Consider the following 15003-nt stretch of genomic DNA (forward strand, 5'->3'; position numbering starts at 1 on the left):
GTCTGTTTATTTCATAATAAATGAAAAGGCATGATGAGGAAGATAGAAATGAAGAGGCTGTCACTTTTATTTTCCATTCCATCACTATCTGACTCTATAACTCGGCTTCTTTCCTAATTAACATAATGAGGATTTTAATGTTTACCTGCTTATTTTTACCCAGCCTCCGTAGAGTACGTGCTAGTTTCAGGTGGCATTTTCCACAATGTCAACACTGCAATCAAAGCAAAGTATGTAAGGAATCTTTTATTACAGTTTTTTCCTAGAATCCGTGTCTTGGTAACTATAGTAACAAGACAGGCTTATTATTTCTCGGTTATGCTCATCCATATTACCTGTTGCTTGAATGTAGTAACGTGCTGGGAGTGCTTCAGCTCTTAGATAATGAGCAAATTAGTGTTTGTGATCATGCCAGTAGCGTTGAATGCTTTGTGAATTATTTACACTTCATTTGAATTTTATTTTTCATAAGATAAGAAAAGGGTACTTGTGGACTCATAAAAATATGTAGAGGTACTATTATTAGTTGCTGTTTGCCAATTTGTAATTTTAACTTAGGTGAAAATAACTCTAAGCAGCAATGTGATGTAAATATGTTTTGTAGACATTGCAATACCAATAGTAAAAAAAATTAAGGTTTTGCAAATGCTTTGTTCCTTTTTTCTTGTCTTTTTTTAATTAAATGTTGAACAACTGCTTGGTTGTTTGAACCGCTGCCTTCCAGATTGATGGTTTCTGGTTCTGGCCCAGTGGTGCAGGTGTCTTCTGTGTGCAGTTAGCATGCTTCCCTCATGCCTACATGGGTTTTCTCTGGGGGTTCTGCCTTCCTCCCACTGTCCAAAAACACCTTTTAAAGAGCAAGTCAACCCCTACCAGATTCCTACTCATCTCCTACTTCCTGTTTGAAAAATGCGACAAATGCTGTTGCCTAGCAGACCAAGAGGGCGGAGCCGCTAACAATTACACACACAGGCTCACAACGACATTGTGACATCATACGGTACCAGCTAACGTTCTAGGGTACCTCTTAGCCAATAGTGATGGCAGATTTAAATTAAAATGCTGTGCAGAGTTTTTACCTGACAACAGCACAGCACTGACAGTTTTAGTCAGAAAATTTAAATTTCTACTAAAATGCACTAAAGTGCAAAACTATTGACTACACGTGTCTGCAGCACAATTAGACACGCATTTATATAGTTTATCAGGAAAAAATAGTAGATTTGGGGGTGACTTGCTCTTTAAATTATTTGGTGATTCCACAAAAAATGGAATGAACTCCAGTTCCTTCACAATTATAAATGGGAGAAAACAATAAATGGGAGAAAACAGCAAGAAAAGTTACTGATTGCTATATTAAAAGGTGTTGAACACTTGTTTAATCTAAATCTTTGCAGTGGTCTCTGGTAGGAATTAATGCCTTGCAAGTCGTACTCTTGGCAAAAAGAAAAGCCCGGAAGCACCTGGATCAGCTAGGACAAGTCTGCTGCAGCAGAGAACAGGATTTGGAGACTAATTTCTTGATATTTGGGCACCTTGCCTGAAACTACAGCAACACGACTCTGTTTGCTCTGCAACATAAATGTTTTATCTCCACAAACAACACAAGCCTGGTGGAGTTTTTCTGTGTGGTGGAGTTGCTCATGCTAAAGATTAGCTTCTACTAGTCTGGATATTCTCTGCTGTTCCCTGGAATCTAAACCAACAACAGCCTTCCTCGTCACAAGCCAAGATGGATGAGTCCAAGCGACCACTTGATAAAGATCTGTCAGGCTTTTCAAATTCCAGAGTTTCACCATCTATTTTCTATCAGAAGCTAATGCAGGAGATAGGTGTAGGAGACTATTGAGACTATTTTCCATGTTCAGGCTGCATGTTAAACTCAGAGTGACTGATTATAATCAGAAACAATCCTTAAAAAATGGGGTTTCAGTGTTCCACGCCTTTAAAGCTTAGCTGGGACTTTGAAAAGTAGCTTCATAAAACCTAAAATAAGAAAATAAAATTGTTTAAACTGCTGAACTTAGTTGTGCCAGAAACAATTAGCCAACTTTGCTCTTTTTTATTTTTTACACGTATAAAAGAATTTAAGTTGGCACCAGCCCTCCACTTATATAAAACTAAAAACCGTTTCACTTGAAAAGATTTCTTTTAACCAGAGAGTTCAGCTTCAGATGGATTTCACCAGTTGCCTAGCAACAGCGACAACAGCTTTTCCAAAAAGCATCTGTTTAGTAACTGCTAATCAAATAAAAAATAAAAAGTACTGTGCAGCGGACACAGGTGGTTGGATAGGCTCTGCGCTCGGTGTGAGGCCACTTAACAACACTCCCTTTGTTTGGTCACTGTTCTCACTCTTAAAGTTCTTGCATGTATTTTCTGATCTACTTGTGCCATGTGGCAAATTATTTCAACCTATAGCACCTGCATGCATATTTTTAGGAACATTCAACACTTTCTGTACTAAATGTCATTGCCACACACACACAGGTCCAAGTCACTCAATTAGGGCTGCAGTATTTATGGAAATAAACAGTTGAAGGGAACACTTCATTTTAAGGGGAATCCACCAACTGTGTGCTTTAAATAAATGAGACGATGCAGGCTGAGAAACAAAACCTCCAATGCTAAAGCGGAATTGCCCATGAAGGCAAATGTCTTTGCGAATTATGGTAGAAATGGAGGAACAATTGAGAACAGTGACAACCTGTATCAATTAAATCATCAGCCGTGCTGAATGACACATACTGGGTCTTCCTTGTGCACATTCCTGGTTAGGTGCTCACACACAGTGTAGTGTACGACAGGCAATCATTCACTCAGATTTTACTTAAAGTGACATCCCACCAATTTCTGCTTCCTTTTCATCCACCCAGAGTGCTTTTGTGTTATCCTGTCACACAGGAAGGGAAAATGCAGAGTCTGATCTTGACTGAGACAGAACAGTAGGTGACAATTATCAAATCTAATTTGCAAAAAAAGATGCATTTAAAGTATGAATGTATTTAGGTTTATGTTAGATTTTCAAAGATAATTGCATTGCCTTGACTAATGCTTTCTACTCAGCACTTCAAAGAGTTTAATAACACTTCAGTTGTAAATATATAAAAGCCATTTTACTGTGTAAAACATCCAATAAAAACAAATATATCAGGACATTAATCCTCTCAGGCTCAAATTAAGTTTTGATAAAAGGACCAACAACTAAGTCCTTCAGGCGTACTTCTGAGTTAAAAAATGCTGATGAAATACGTATGTGGGGTAACCAGGTAGGTAGGTTTTAACGTTGCAAACTTGCAACACCATGCCTCCTGAGGGTTAAAAAAACATTAAGAAGGGTGAGAACTGGTTAGAATCTTGTTTTAGGGGAAGAGTTCCCCATTCTCAGGGAAGGTTCCACACCAGGGGTCACCAACCTGGTGCCCCAGGAACCATATAAGGTGCCCACAGGCCTTTTCTCCAAATAGAACAAGTTTGAAACAAAATAGAACTCTGCTGCCACCTGTTTCAATGGAACGGCAGTAGCTCCAGAGGTAGAGTCAGTTGTCCAGTAATCGGAAGGTCGCAGGCCGATCAAAATTCGACAACGGATTACGAAAGAATGGATAATGCTTGAAACATGCAGATTCTTTGTGGAGTAAGAGGTGAGTCTACTCTTTCTTTTGTTAGTTCTGGCGTTGATATCATCCTAGCACGCAATGTTCTGTAACTCTTAAAAAAACATTGAAAACGCTGAAAAACGCTGGCAGCGCAGGGCTTTTCTGATCAAAAAATGGCTGGCAGTTCATGAATTAAGTCACTGCTTCCTTGACGTTCCAAGTGCTCTGACCTGGGCCAGCATCACGACTGTTGGGTGCTGATTGGCTAAGTCACTGGTTGTTCCAGAGCTTTATGCCTGCAGCCATTTCCTGGTTCAGACTCTGAGCATTTTTGTGCTAAGTTGTGTTTCATACAGTTCACCTCATGCTGTTTACTGATTGTATCATGCTATTTTTGTCTTGAGTAAAGATAAGGTTTCTGTTGGCCAGTCATAGGTAAGATATCCAAATATCAGGAAATAAGACTCCATATCCTGCCACTTTCTCCTCTAGCTGACTTCTACATCCTCAAAATGGCGCACCAGAGCTTTTTTCCCAGAAAATTGATTGCAAGGCATTAATTCCTACTGTAGACCACTGCAAATGTATTAAAGCTATGAGTAAAGTTGACCTTTAATGCCTATGCTCTGCTCTCATCAGGGGTCCAAACTTTCTGTCATGGTGGCACTGGCCCCCCTTGGAACCCCCCACCCCACCGCCCCGGTGGAGGCAATTTTTTCCTTGTAAATTACAAAACTATCAATTTATATCACATACTTACAACGGTTACATGTTCTCTAATAACAAAACACACTTGTAACCTTGTCAGTCCTCAGAATAAGACAGTTTTTATGCCCTATAATAAAAGTAAGAAAACTAAAAACAAAATTATTCACCCAATAAAATTAAGATTTTTGTTTAAAACCCATTTAAATAAACTGTTTTGTTAATAATTGGCAAATCACAACAATCTCTTCTGTAAGATTTGATTTTCTAGGTTTTTTTTACGCCAAACAATTTTAAAGTCTCTATAAAGTCTAAACTAGATCAGGCCAAAAAGCCGTGACTTCGGGTGTTAACGGACAGCCATGGACACATGTTTAGTTTTTTTTTTTAATCGGGTTGATTATATTTCTTCAGATGAATATGTGCGCCTAAATCTCCTCCCACCTGCCTGGTAAGAAGGTTGAGCGCTGCAGATGAGTTTTATAGCAACTGTTGCCCAGTGAGGCAACGCCATAGTCACCGTAGTCCTGGCGACTGTAACCCACCAACAACAACCTCTGGCTCCATCATTACCACCTCCTCCAACATCCTCATCTTCATCAACCAGTCCGCAGCTCAGGTTTGGCTCAACTCTTCGCTGTTTTTAGCCCGAATGCAAGCGCTTTCTCCTCTGACAAGATGAGAGGGGTTTATGCGGGAGGTTTGCTTCTGGTTTGTGTTTTGTCTGCTGCTGGGTTGAAGGCTCTAGCGAGGGTGTTTCTTTGTAACGTGTTAGCCTGCTTTGCTAAGGTTCCTTGTGGGAACTCGTTATGAGAAGAGCTCCTGCTTTGCTAGCAGAGATAAGCTATACGGAAATAAGGAACGCTGCGGAGCTAAAACGACTTGTAAAAGTGTTTCTATTATTGAACATGTTTTGTAGTTTTAACTTTCCACGCTGTGGTAGCAGAGCTGCCGGCTAGTCAGCGTTGCTAACTGGTCAGCTGGAGCAGGTGTCTGTTGTTGCTAACGCCAGCGATGCCTCCTGACAATGCCTGTTGGTATCCTGTTTTTTTTGGGAGGCAACGTCAACGCTGATGTTGCAAGTTTGTGTTTCGATGTGTAGGAAATCTGGTCGGTTACAGAAAATCTGTACGGCTGTTGGCAAATGGAAAGTGTCGTAAGCTAGCCCTGCACTCACTCACTGGTTGACAATAGCTAAGCCATTACTTTCCCTTTTGTCTTTTGCTACAAGATAGCTTCGCTAGCTCTCCATCTGCCCTCTTTGTGGCATCAGATGGCTGTGATAAGCTTTCAGATAACACCACACTAAGTTCTGCAGCTCGGAGAAAATAGTTCTGAGTGAGCTAACATTTTCAATTTGGATAAAGGTTGTGTTTAGTGGAATCATTTAGGGTTCTGAGTGGCACATCCTGGAAATGGGCTGGTAAACGTCATTGCACCCCGTCGAGTTATTTACTTTTTAAGATTTGTTAAATTGACATTTTTTCTAAAACTATTAAAACAAGTTCAGACCTAATGAGAGAATTAGTTTAAATGGTTGCCTATTCATTTTACATATGTATAAGGAGAAAGGATTTCTTAACAGGTGGATTTTTAATTTTTTATGGAATTTTAAACATAATTTCTGTCAGGCAGATTTGTTGTATACCTATTCTTCCCAACAGTATAACAGCCCGGCATTTAGGGGTGCTTTAATTCTGTTGGTGCTCCATTTAAAATTGGTTTCTCTGTGTTGCATCACATTTTATTCTTAGGTCCACTGGGTCTCATGTTCACCTGCAACCTCTGAATCCCATTTGGGAAGAAAGCAGGTGTGTGTGTGTGTGTGTGTGTGTGTGTGTGAGGGGAAGGGGTAGGTGGGGACTTAGGATGTCCTGATTTATCTTCAAGAGCAAAAGGTTATTGTTCAGTAAAAAAAAAAAGGTACAGGTAAACTTCATAATTCCTTTTTTCTTATAGTGTTTTAGGTGTTGTATAATAATTTGTGAATCCAACCCAGCTGGACCCAACAGCGCCACAGCACATCATCTCCACTGGATCAACATAAAGCTGCATAATCTGAGCACATTATGGTGTTATATACTAAAATCATTTAGATCTGTTCACATGTACAAGCTAAATGAGGTCATCTTGATCACACACACACACACACACACACACACACACACACACACACACACACACACACACACACACACACACACACACACACACACACACACACACACACACACACACACACACACACACACACACAAAAGTGGATGTTAGGAGCTGGCAGCTATCAGATCAGGTTTCCACTTACCTGTGGTCCAGAAGGGCAGAAATAGTACCATGCCACCTGCTACCTGGATCCTGTTGCATTTCCAATCACTTAAAGAGGGGCTGATTAATTCAATTATTCTGTCGGCCATTTTCCTGGCTTTAGCAGCATGTTTGGTTTGTAATTTATCACAGCCATCCTGCTGTAATGTTAATGAAATAATGGTCTTTTTAAAGGTGATTACTTCTTTTTATTATCACTTCCTACTCCTGGTTATTGAAATGAGCAGAAGGCCTGTGGTAACCAGTGATTTCTGACACTTTTCATTAGCTTCACCTGTATAAACAGATGAGATGTTCAACAGTCTCATGGGATCTTTTATAAATGCAAAGTTTTTGACTGTGAAATCAGCATTACTGGTGCTCACGATGGAAGTCAGTCCCTCTTTCCTTTGTAATCGTAACCACCCCCCCTCCTCCTTCTCCCCCTACACAAACACAGTTCTTTGCATACCCTCCACCTCCTCAGCTCCCAATTAGATTTCCCTCCACCTGTTTTCCTGCCACCTGATCAAACCACCAAGAACAAGAAAAGAATTTCTCTCGACCGCAATCAGTCTTGTTCACTCTCGCGTATGCCTTTACTCTATACATTACACGTCCAACTTTGTCATTACGGAGGAAAATTATAGTGTTCTGTGGTTTCCGTTAGCGGCTGCTGTGAGCCTCGTGAGCTCCAGGATTGTGTGGCCTGGTATGCTAGCAGGAAGAAAACTCAGGGTGCAGTGTTGCGCTCCTTGGTGGCTTTTGTTCCTTCGTGTCTTTGTAGGGCTCACACTTGCTCAGTGGAGCACGGCGTTTAAGTGGGCCACAAGGGAGCGTCTGAATGGTGTGTGTGTGTGTGTGTGTGTGTGTGTGTGTGTGTGTGTGTGTGTGTGTGTGTGTGTGTGTGTGTGTGTGTGTGTGTGTGTGTGTGTGTGTGTGTGTGTGTGTGTGTGTGTGTGTGTGTGTGTGTTTGTCATTGTGAAGGGGGGGTTGAGGTGATGCTGGGGGTTCTTTTCCCCAATTAGGTAGGCTCGGTTGGGGCCCTTTGCTTTAGCTTGCTAACTGCTTTGTGGAATACACGCGGAATATTCCACATTCTTCACTTCCTGTAAGACTTCTCAGGATGAAGGAAATGGAGCGCTACAGGTTCATTATGAGGCATATCATGGTACGCAAAAACTTTTTTGAAAATACAAATATGTGTGCTGAATATTAGTGGTTTTATTTTTCCTTTAAAAGACGGAGGGTTGCCTTTTGGGACACTAAATTAATTTGCTTTCCAAAACGGGAATGTGTAAGGAAAAAATCCATCTTTTCCCACCTCTTGTTGTCGCGTTGACCCTATTGTGGCCAGGTTCGATTTAGTTACCCCAACATGAATAAGGTGATAGCCTGGAAAATGGACAGTTTGAAGGTAATGGAAAGGGGCACGTCGTCCCCGGAGTGATTTGAAGCTCTAAGGAGCACCAGCTTAATTAACCAAGAGAGGCTTGTTCATGGAAACTGATGAGGAGGAGCTGGCCTTTCCCTGGAAGCAATGGGTGATGGGAGCCACACTGTTATTAACTCACAAATATAGGTTAAGTCTTTCCTCTCACTCTTGTCGTTTTCTTTTCAAATTTGCTCCATTAGGTCAGGATCTTACATATTCTGTGTTTATATATTGCTTAAATATTTTTGTAAAAATCAAAGAAAATGATAAGCAATTCTTTGGAGGACTTATTTAAATTCCAGCTGCGGGGCCTTCTGTTAAAAGAGCAACAGCAAGAGGACCGGTAGAGAAACGAGAATCTATTTAGAGTTTGTTAAATATTAACTTGTTTTATGGCAGCAAATGTGGAGACAAGAGTGTGTGTCAGTGATGCATGAGGCTCTCGGTACACCGAGTGCCACGGGGTGGAAACAGGTGCTCAGGTACTGTTGGTCTAAAGCTGCTTTAGTGGCATTGATTTGGGCAAAACATACACAGGTTTATGATGACACCTCGCACTTCCTGTTGTCCCTAGAATAGTCTCTCCTTTAGCTGCTTTATCTGTCCACAGCAAGCCAAAGTGTGGATAGTTGGACAAAGATGTTGTGTGTTATGTGAATTTCATTCATCAAGTTTGCATTTGATTAAAAACCAAGTTCACTTAGAAACCATTTTTTTCCTTGTTATTTTTTAAATGTGATTGGCCATTCTGACTCTAACATGCAAGCTTAACATGAAAATAGTCTTCTACCCAAATATCCTGTGTTAGCTGCTGATGGGGATCGCATGGATTAGAAAAGCCACGAAGATCTAAGTTGCACTGAATTAGCATTCACAAACTCGCCCATCTTCTCTCACGACGGGGAAGTGTCCAGGAGAAAGCATGGCACGCCTCAGCTAGTAGAAGCTAACCGTTAGCGTTAGCAACTCCACAACATGGCAGAACTCCTTCGGGATTGTGTTGTTTGTGGAGATAAAACATCAACGTTGCAGAGCAAACAGAGGCAGTGGTAGAGTCATGTTGCTGCTAGCCAATCAGAGGTGAGATGTCAGAATATTAATGAATAAGACTCCATATCCTGCCATTTTCTGCTCCCCTCTCCTCCGGTTAACTTGTCATTTTTAAACCGGAGCACTATATATTTTTTCCACAGAAATGGACTCGCAAGGCATTCATTTATACTAGAGACAGCAAACGCGTTGAAGAAAACATGTGAATGAGGGCTTTAATAAGTAGAGATTTTTGTCACATAAAATCAGACTATTTGGATTTTGTTAGCAGCAGTTTCTGGTGAAAGACAGATCAATAAATGCTTAAATGTGTCAACAGCTTTTGATTTAGCATCAGTTTTGGTTTCTGCCTGAGCTTCTGCTGTGGTTAATATGAGATAATAAAGATGATTCACCACTAAGCCTGGCAGGTTAATAGTTGCACTGACTTTTTTAGTTACTGGGATCATATTTAGTCTCTGTGTTTCTTTTTTTTTTCTGTTTAGGCGCCATGCAGACCCCTGAAGCAGGCGCTGACTCCACCTCCACTGTCCCCCTTCAGACCACTGTGCCTGTCCAGCCTACCGGCTCCACCCAGCAGGTGCCTGTCCAGCAGCAGGTACGTCCCGGTCCTTTATGTGACCTTTGGATCCAAATCCTCTCTGCTCACATCTGTAGCTTTGGCAAGTTAATGGAATAATTTCAAGCCGTTTTGTTTTTTCCCTTTTTTCAGGCCCAGACTGTTCAACAGGTTCAGCATGTTTACCCAGCACAGGTGCAGTATGTCGAGGAAAACAGTGGCGTCTACACCAACGGCAACATGTGAGTCAGTCTGTTAGCCAGCTCCACAAACATCAACATCTCCTCAGCCTGTTGCCTCACATGACCACTCATGTCACAAGCACATGATTTACAGTGAGCACAGTTGTCTTTTGTGCTTTTCCTTTCTCTTTGAGGGCCTGGCAGTCATATGCCTTTATTGTATTCAGTCACCTGAACATGACCAGAAGTAGGACAGCTCTTTAAGTGTTGATGTGATAAAAGGGTCCCCTGGGTCTGGAACAGAGTTCTACACAATCAGGCCCAAGCTGTGATAAACGCTCATGCACGCACGCACGCACGCACACACACACACACACACACACACACACACACACACACACACACACACACACACACACACACACACACACACACAGTGACTACTACAGGTTGATAATGACTAAGCACTAGGTTATGATGGTATTTTATTGATTTTGCTGGGGAAAAACATTGACAAACTACCTGTAGAGTCCACTTTTGTGTGAACTGTGACTTCTCATGTCATTTAGTAAAATCTCTAACATTGTCTATTAGGGCTGCCACAAACGATTAGTTTTAGAGTCGACAAATTGCCACTTTCATTGACGATTAGTCGACTAACTGTGTCATGCATAAAAGTATAGCTTATGGCACCAGGATGCTCTAATTTACCTATCATTAGCTTCAAGTTTTTTGACCAGTTATGTGTCATCTAATAATAAAGACAAGATTATAGCTTATCAAACAACTTTTAATCTACCTGTTAATGCAAATGCTACACAGTCAAATGGAGGTAGGCAGCTAAAACTGAAAATAAATTGTAGATTAAAATTACTTTTGCTCACAGATTTGTCCAGCTAAAATAGTCATTTTTGGCTTTGTAACAAACTTGTCCGTTGAAGAGGAGTGCTTTTTTACAGTGTAATGTAGGGGGTTAAATAAACCGTGACATACATACGTGTTCTAAAGGTAATAAAATCGCTATTGCTACTGTTGATGCTACACCTGTGAATGCAAGTAGCTCTCTGTTGATGTTAGCAGCTAACAAGAGCGAATTAGCTTACAGGGGCAACTCTTAGTTCTCCGCTCTGACGTGCTTCCTTTTAAGGTGCTCGTGCTTCGCTGATGTTCTCCCGTGAAAGGAGAGTTTCACTTTGCAGATTTTGCACTCTGCGTTCTTCTCTTTTGTCTTTGTAAAATGCTCCCAAACCTTTGAGCTGCTTTTAAACTTCAGTAACAGCTGATATACCTCCTTAGTAAAGCCTTTCTAAAGTCAGGCACATCCCCGGGCAGCCCAGTGCTGCTGCAGAATTTAATTTAAATGAATATTTACGTTCCTGAATAACACCTTCAAAATAAATGCTCTAAAATATTTTTTACAAAAATATGTTATCACCAGTTTTGAATAATAATACTTGGTTAGTTAACTGGTTTGTTTGATTTACTTTAATCAGATGTCTGATTTGAACACTGAGCAGTACAAAAAATTTAGATTCAACAATTGGTTCAATTCAGTGTGCAGTAAGGATGTAAGAAAATATCAGTACATTAAAATACTGCAATATTTCATGTTATGATACGGAATCAATTTTTTTATTAAGAATTTACACACAAGCATTTCCTTATTTCTCCTGTGTGGTGTCATGGCGTATTCTACAGTTAGCGTCACTGGAACGTTCTGCTGGATGATAGATAAACAAACTGCATTTACCAAATGAAAATACACGGACAGAGCGCTTGGACATCGCTTAAAAACAACTTGACAGACACAAAATTCAAACGTTTATGCTCAGTTACTCACGACTGACAGAGCTCAACATTTTCTCTAATTTCTTATTTTACTCGTAGGTTATTATTTGTGTCACTACGTTTTACGTACCACCCACCTCTGATAAAACCATTTTCATCCATGTTTGGAATCTTATTGGCCAAGACATTGAGCTGGACCTCTTCGTTTACACCACGGCCTCCTGGTTAACTTTACATCTGAGAGTGTTGCTAGTATTGGCTCAATATCCTCGGACCTTTCCTTTCCGCGAAATGTATGGAACAGATATACCTGTGATTTACGTCTTGATCTGCTCCACACTGTGAAAACCTGCTCTTCCACCTAAATATGGCCACAGCTTTGCTTGGTCTGTCTGTAGCCTGGCCCTTTTCCCTATCCAGCTTTCACGTGGTCGCAGATCTTACCCAGCTTTGGAAAAAGGATTTAAAAAATGTCCCGTCTGACATCCCATCTGGGTATCTAGAGTACGATTAGCACCTCCCCATCAGCGGTGCTTAGTTCCTTCCTGTTTGAACATATTTATGAGACAAAACTAGAACTTTGAGACGAGTGGAGCGACTCAGACTCATCGGCACTCATGCAAAACACATGCTTGCTTGTCTAGGGCTACATCCCATAATGCAATTGTATAAAAGGTTCAGAATTTCATATATTACCTTTGTTTGTTAAATTTGTTGGTTTTGTTTTGGTGGGAATTCAGGAAGTGGCATGCTTTTATTTTGAAGAGCCTTTCACAGTGAGCTCACTTCCAGCTCTAGAATTTTCCCTTTCTTTCCTTTTTGGTGGGTGTGAGACAAGTGTTCCTTCGTTCTCCTGCAAGTCATGTTGATGAAACTAGATGAAGCTAAGCTTATTGCTGACGCTTATCTTAATTCACCCAACCCTTACACCGACACCATGACTGCTCTTCATGATAAATTTGGGCAACCACATCAGCTTGCCCTAAAAAAGATAGCAAATGTTCTTGACGGTCCTGAAATAAGGCGAGGTGATACAATAGCCTTCCAGAAGTTCTCCCTCCAGGTGCAGTCCCTAGTAGGCCTGTTGCAAACCTTAGGCCTGGAAGGACAAGTAGAACTTAACTGTGGGTCACATGTAGCTCGACTCTTAGGCAAGCTACCTCCAGAGCAACGGGCTGACTTTCGACGGCACCAGTTTAAACAGCCTGGGAAATCCTACACCCTACATAACCTCTCTGACTGGTTCCATAATGAATCATGGTGTCAGGGCTTTGACAGCCAGACCACAGGAAAGGGTGGTAGAGAAAGAAACAGCTCAAAGTATGAAGGGCGAACTGGTAAACAGACAGTTACAGTCCTCTATAACAGGGATTCCCAAAGTGTGGTGCGCGCACCCCCAGGTGCGCTTCATAGGGGCTGCCGCTAGGGGGTGCGCGAGGTGAAAAGTGTAATGGCTGCGGAGCTCATAAGTCTGTCATATGTCACCATTAGCGTAGAAACTCATTTGTGGGTGGGCCAAAGAAAAAGTAACCCCGGCTTTCCACGGGAGCCGTCAGCAGCACGTTACTGCAGCAGCACGTCATAGCTGCTGATAGGAACCGCTGTGGTCAACAGAACCTTTTCCACCGGAGCTGTCGGCAGCCGTCAGCAGCGCGAGTCGGCCGCGTCTCAGGAGCAGCATGTCGCGGCCTTTACGCGCCGGTTCTATTTTCTACGCGCGACGCCTCTGAAACGGGTCAAGTTCGACATTTTTGGGGAAGGAAAGACAGGAAATCTGACGCGGAAATGGAGAGAAGCTACCGAGATTTTCAGAATAAAGAACGTACTGCCTTCCGGTTGCTTTACTTTTAAAAAAGGTTACTAACTGTGCGGCCCCGTGAGAAGTTATCACCTAGCTAGCGGTCTCCTTTGTTTTTCAGGTCCGTATTGGCGATTATAAAACAGACAGAACATAAAACACAAACCATGTTGTAGTTTTCTCCTGCTTGTTGTTGTGTTTACTGACGAAGTCACTCGTGTGACTTCGTGCTCGTTCGGTGACAGCTGCTCCCCTGCTGCTTCGCGTCTCGTGGGAAGGGCCAAGCAGCAGCTTACGCGAGCAAGACGTGCTGCTGCAGTAACGTGCTGCTGACGGCTCCTGTGGAAACCCGGGGTAAGTGGGCACAATAAATGTAATTGAAAACAAGTATATTTTTGCGCGCGCGCGCATGTCCTCCACATGTGCCATAGCTTCATAATAACAATGCGCCGAGCTTCAGCACTCTGGCCTGCGCACGCCGATATGGTCCGTATTTGATCATTTTTAACGATGTTGGAGGAATCTGAAGGTGGCGAGTCATTCTGGCAGATTGTAATTAACACCTGTCTCGTGCAGGTGTTCTGACATTGTAAACCTCACACACAGAACATTGTGGATGTAACAAAATAACAAGAAATGATTCCCATTCAGGCTATTAACACCGTGCTGAAGATCTGAAGTTCAGAGTGCGTCTGTCAGAGGTCAGACGCGTTCCAGCGGAACCACGGCTCACGGGTGCACAAGTGAGCACATCTGGGCTGGGCAGAAATCATTTTACAACATTGGTTTAAATAGCGCGAGACGCGGTGACTTGAGCGGCTGTGCCGCGTGCGCGCGCACACACACACACACACGCACACAGATTCAATAAGCGCACACGCTGCTTTAACTCCGGCGCGCAGTGACCCCGGCTTTCCACGGGAGCCGTCAGCAGCACGTTACTGCAGCAGCACGTCATAGCTGCTGATAGGAACCGCTGTGGTCAACAGAACCTTTTCCACTGGAGCCGTCGGCAGCCGTCAGCAGCGCGAGTCGGCCGCGTCTCAGGAGCAGCATGTCGCGGCCTTTACGCACCGGTTCTATTTTCTACGCGCGACGCCTCTGAAACGGGTCAAGTTCGACATTTTTTGGGAAGGAAAGACAGGAAATTGGACGCGGAAACGGAGCGAAGCTACCGAGATTTTCAGAATAAAGAACGTACTGCCTTCCGGTTGCTTTACTTTTAAAAAACGTTACTAACTGTGCGTCCCCGTGAGAAGTTATCATCTAGCTAGCGGTCTCCTTTGTTTTTCAGGTCCGTATTGCGATTATAAAACGGACAGAACATAAAACACAAACCATGTTGTAGTTTTCTCCTGCTTGTTGTTGTGTTTACTGACGAAGTCACTCGTGTGACTTCGTGCTCTGTCGGTGACAGCTGCTCCCCTGCTGCTTCGCGTCTCGTGGGAAGGGCCAAGCAGCAGTTTACGGGAGCAAGACGTGCTGCTGCAGTAACGTGCTGCTGACGGCTCCCGTGGAAACCCGGGGTCAGACTGAAGGCAGAAATGAACGCTGCCTCCACCGTGATAAAAACTTTTAAGAGG

At 42.5% G+C, this 15003-nt stretch overlaps 1 protein-coding gene across 4 annotated transcripts in view; it reads left to right on the plus strand.

Moving 5' to 3' along the window:
- Nucleotides 1–4752: 4752 nt before the first annotated feature.
- rfx3 (regulatory factor X, 3 (influences HLA class II expression)) overlaps nucleotides 4753–15003 on the plus strand; it is a 34500-nt gene continuing 24249 nt past the window's right edge. The window contains exons 1-3 of one of the 4 annotated variants that reach the window (XM_015942018.3): nucleotides 4753–4923; nucleotides 9579–9691; nucleotides 9806–9894. In XM_015942018.3, the coding sequence (XP_015797504.1) occupies nucleotides 9584–9691; nucleotides 9806–9894 (197 nt within the window). In that variant the 5' untranslated portion in view covers nucleotides 4753–4923; nucleotides 9579–9583. The other 3 variants (XM_054744344.2, XM_015942006.3, XM_015942012.3) reach the window with 3 other exon arrangements.

Source organism: Nothobranchius furzeri, chromosome 6 (genome assembly GCF_043380555.1).
Source record: "Nothobranchius furzeri strain GRZ-AD chromosome 6, NfurGRZ-RIMD1, whole genome shotgun sequence".
In the NCBI taxonomy this organism is placed as follows: domain Eukaryota; kingdom Metazoa; phylum Chordata; class Actinopteri; order Cyprinodontiformes; family Nothobranchiidae; genus Nothobranchius; species Nothobranchius furzeri.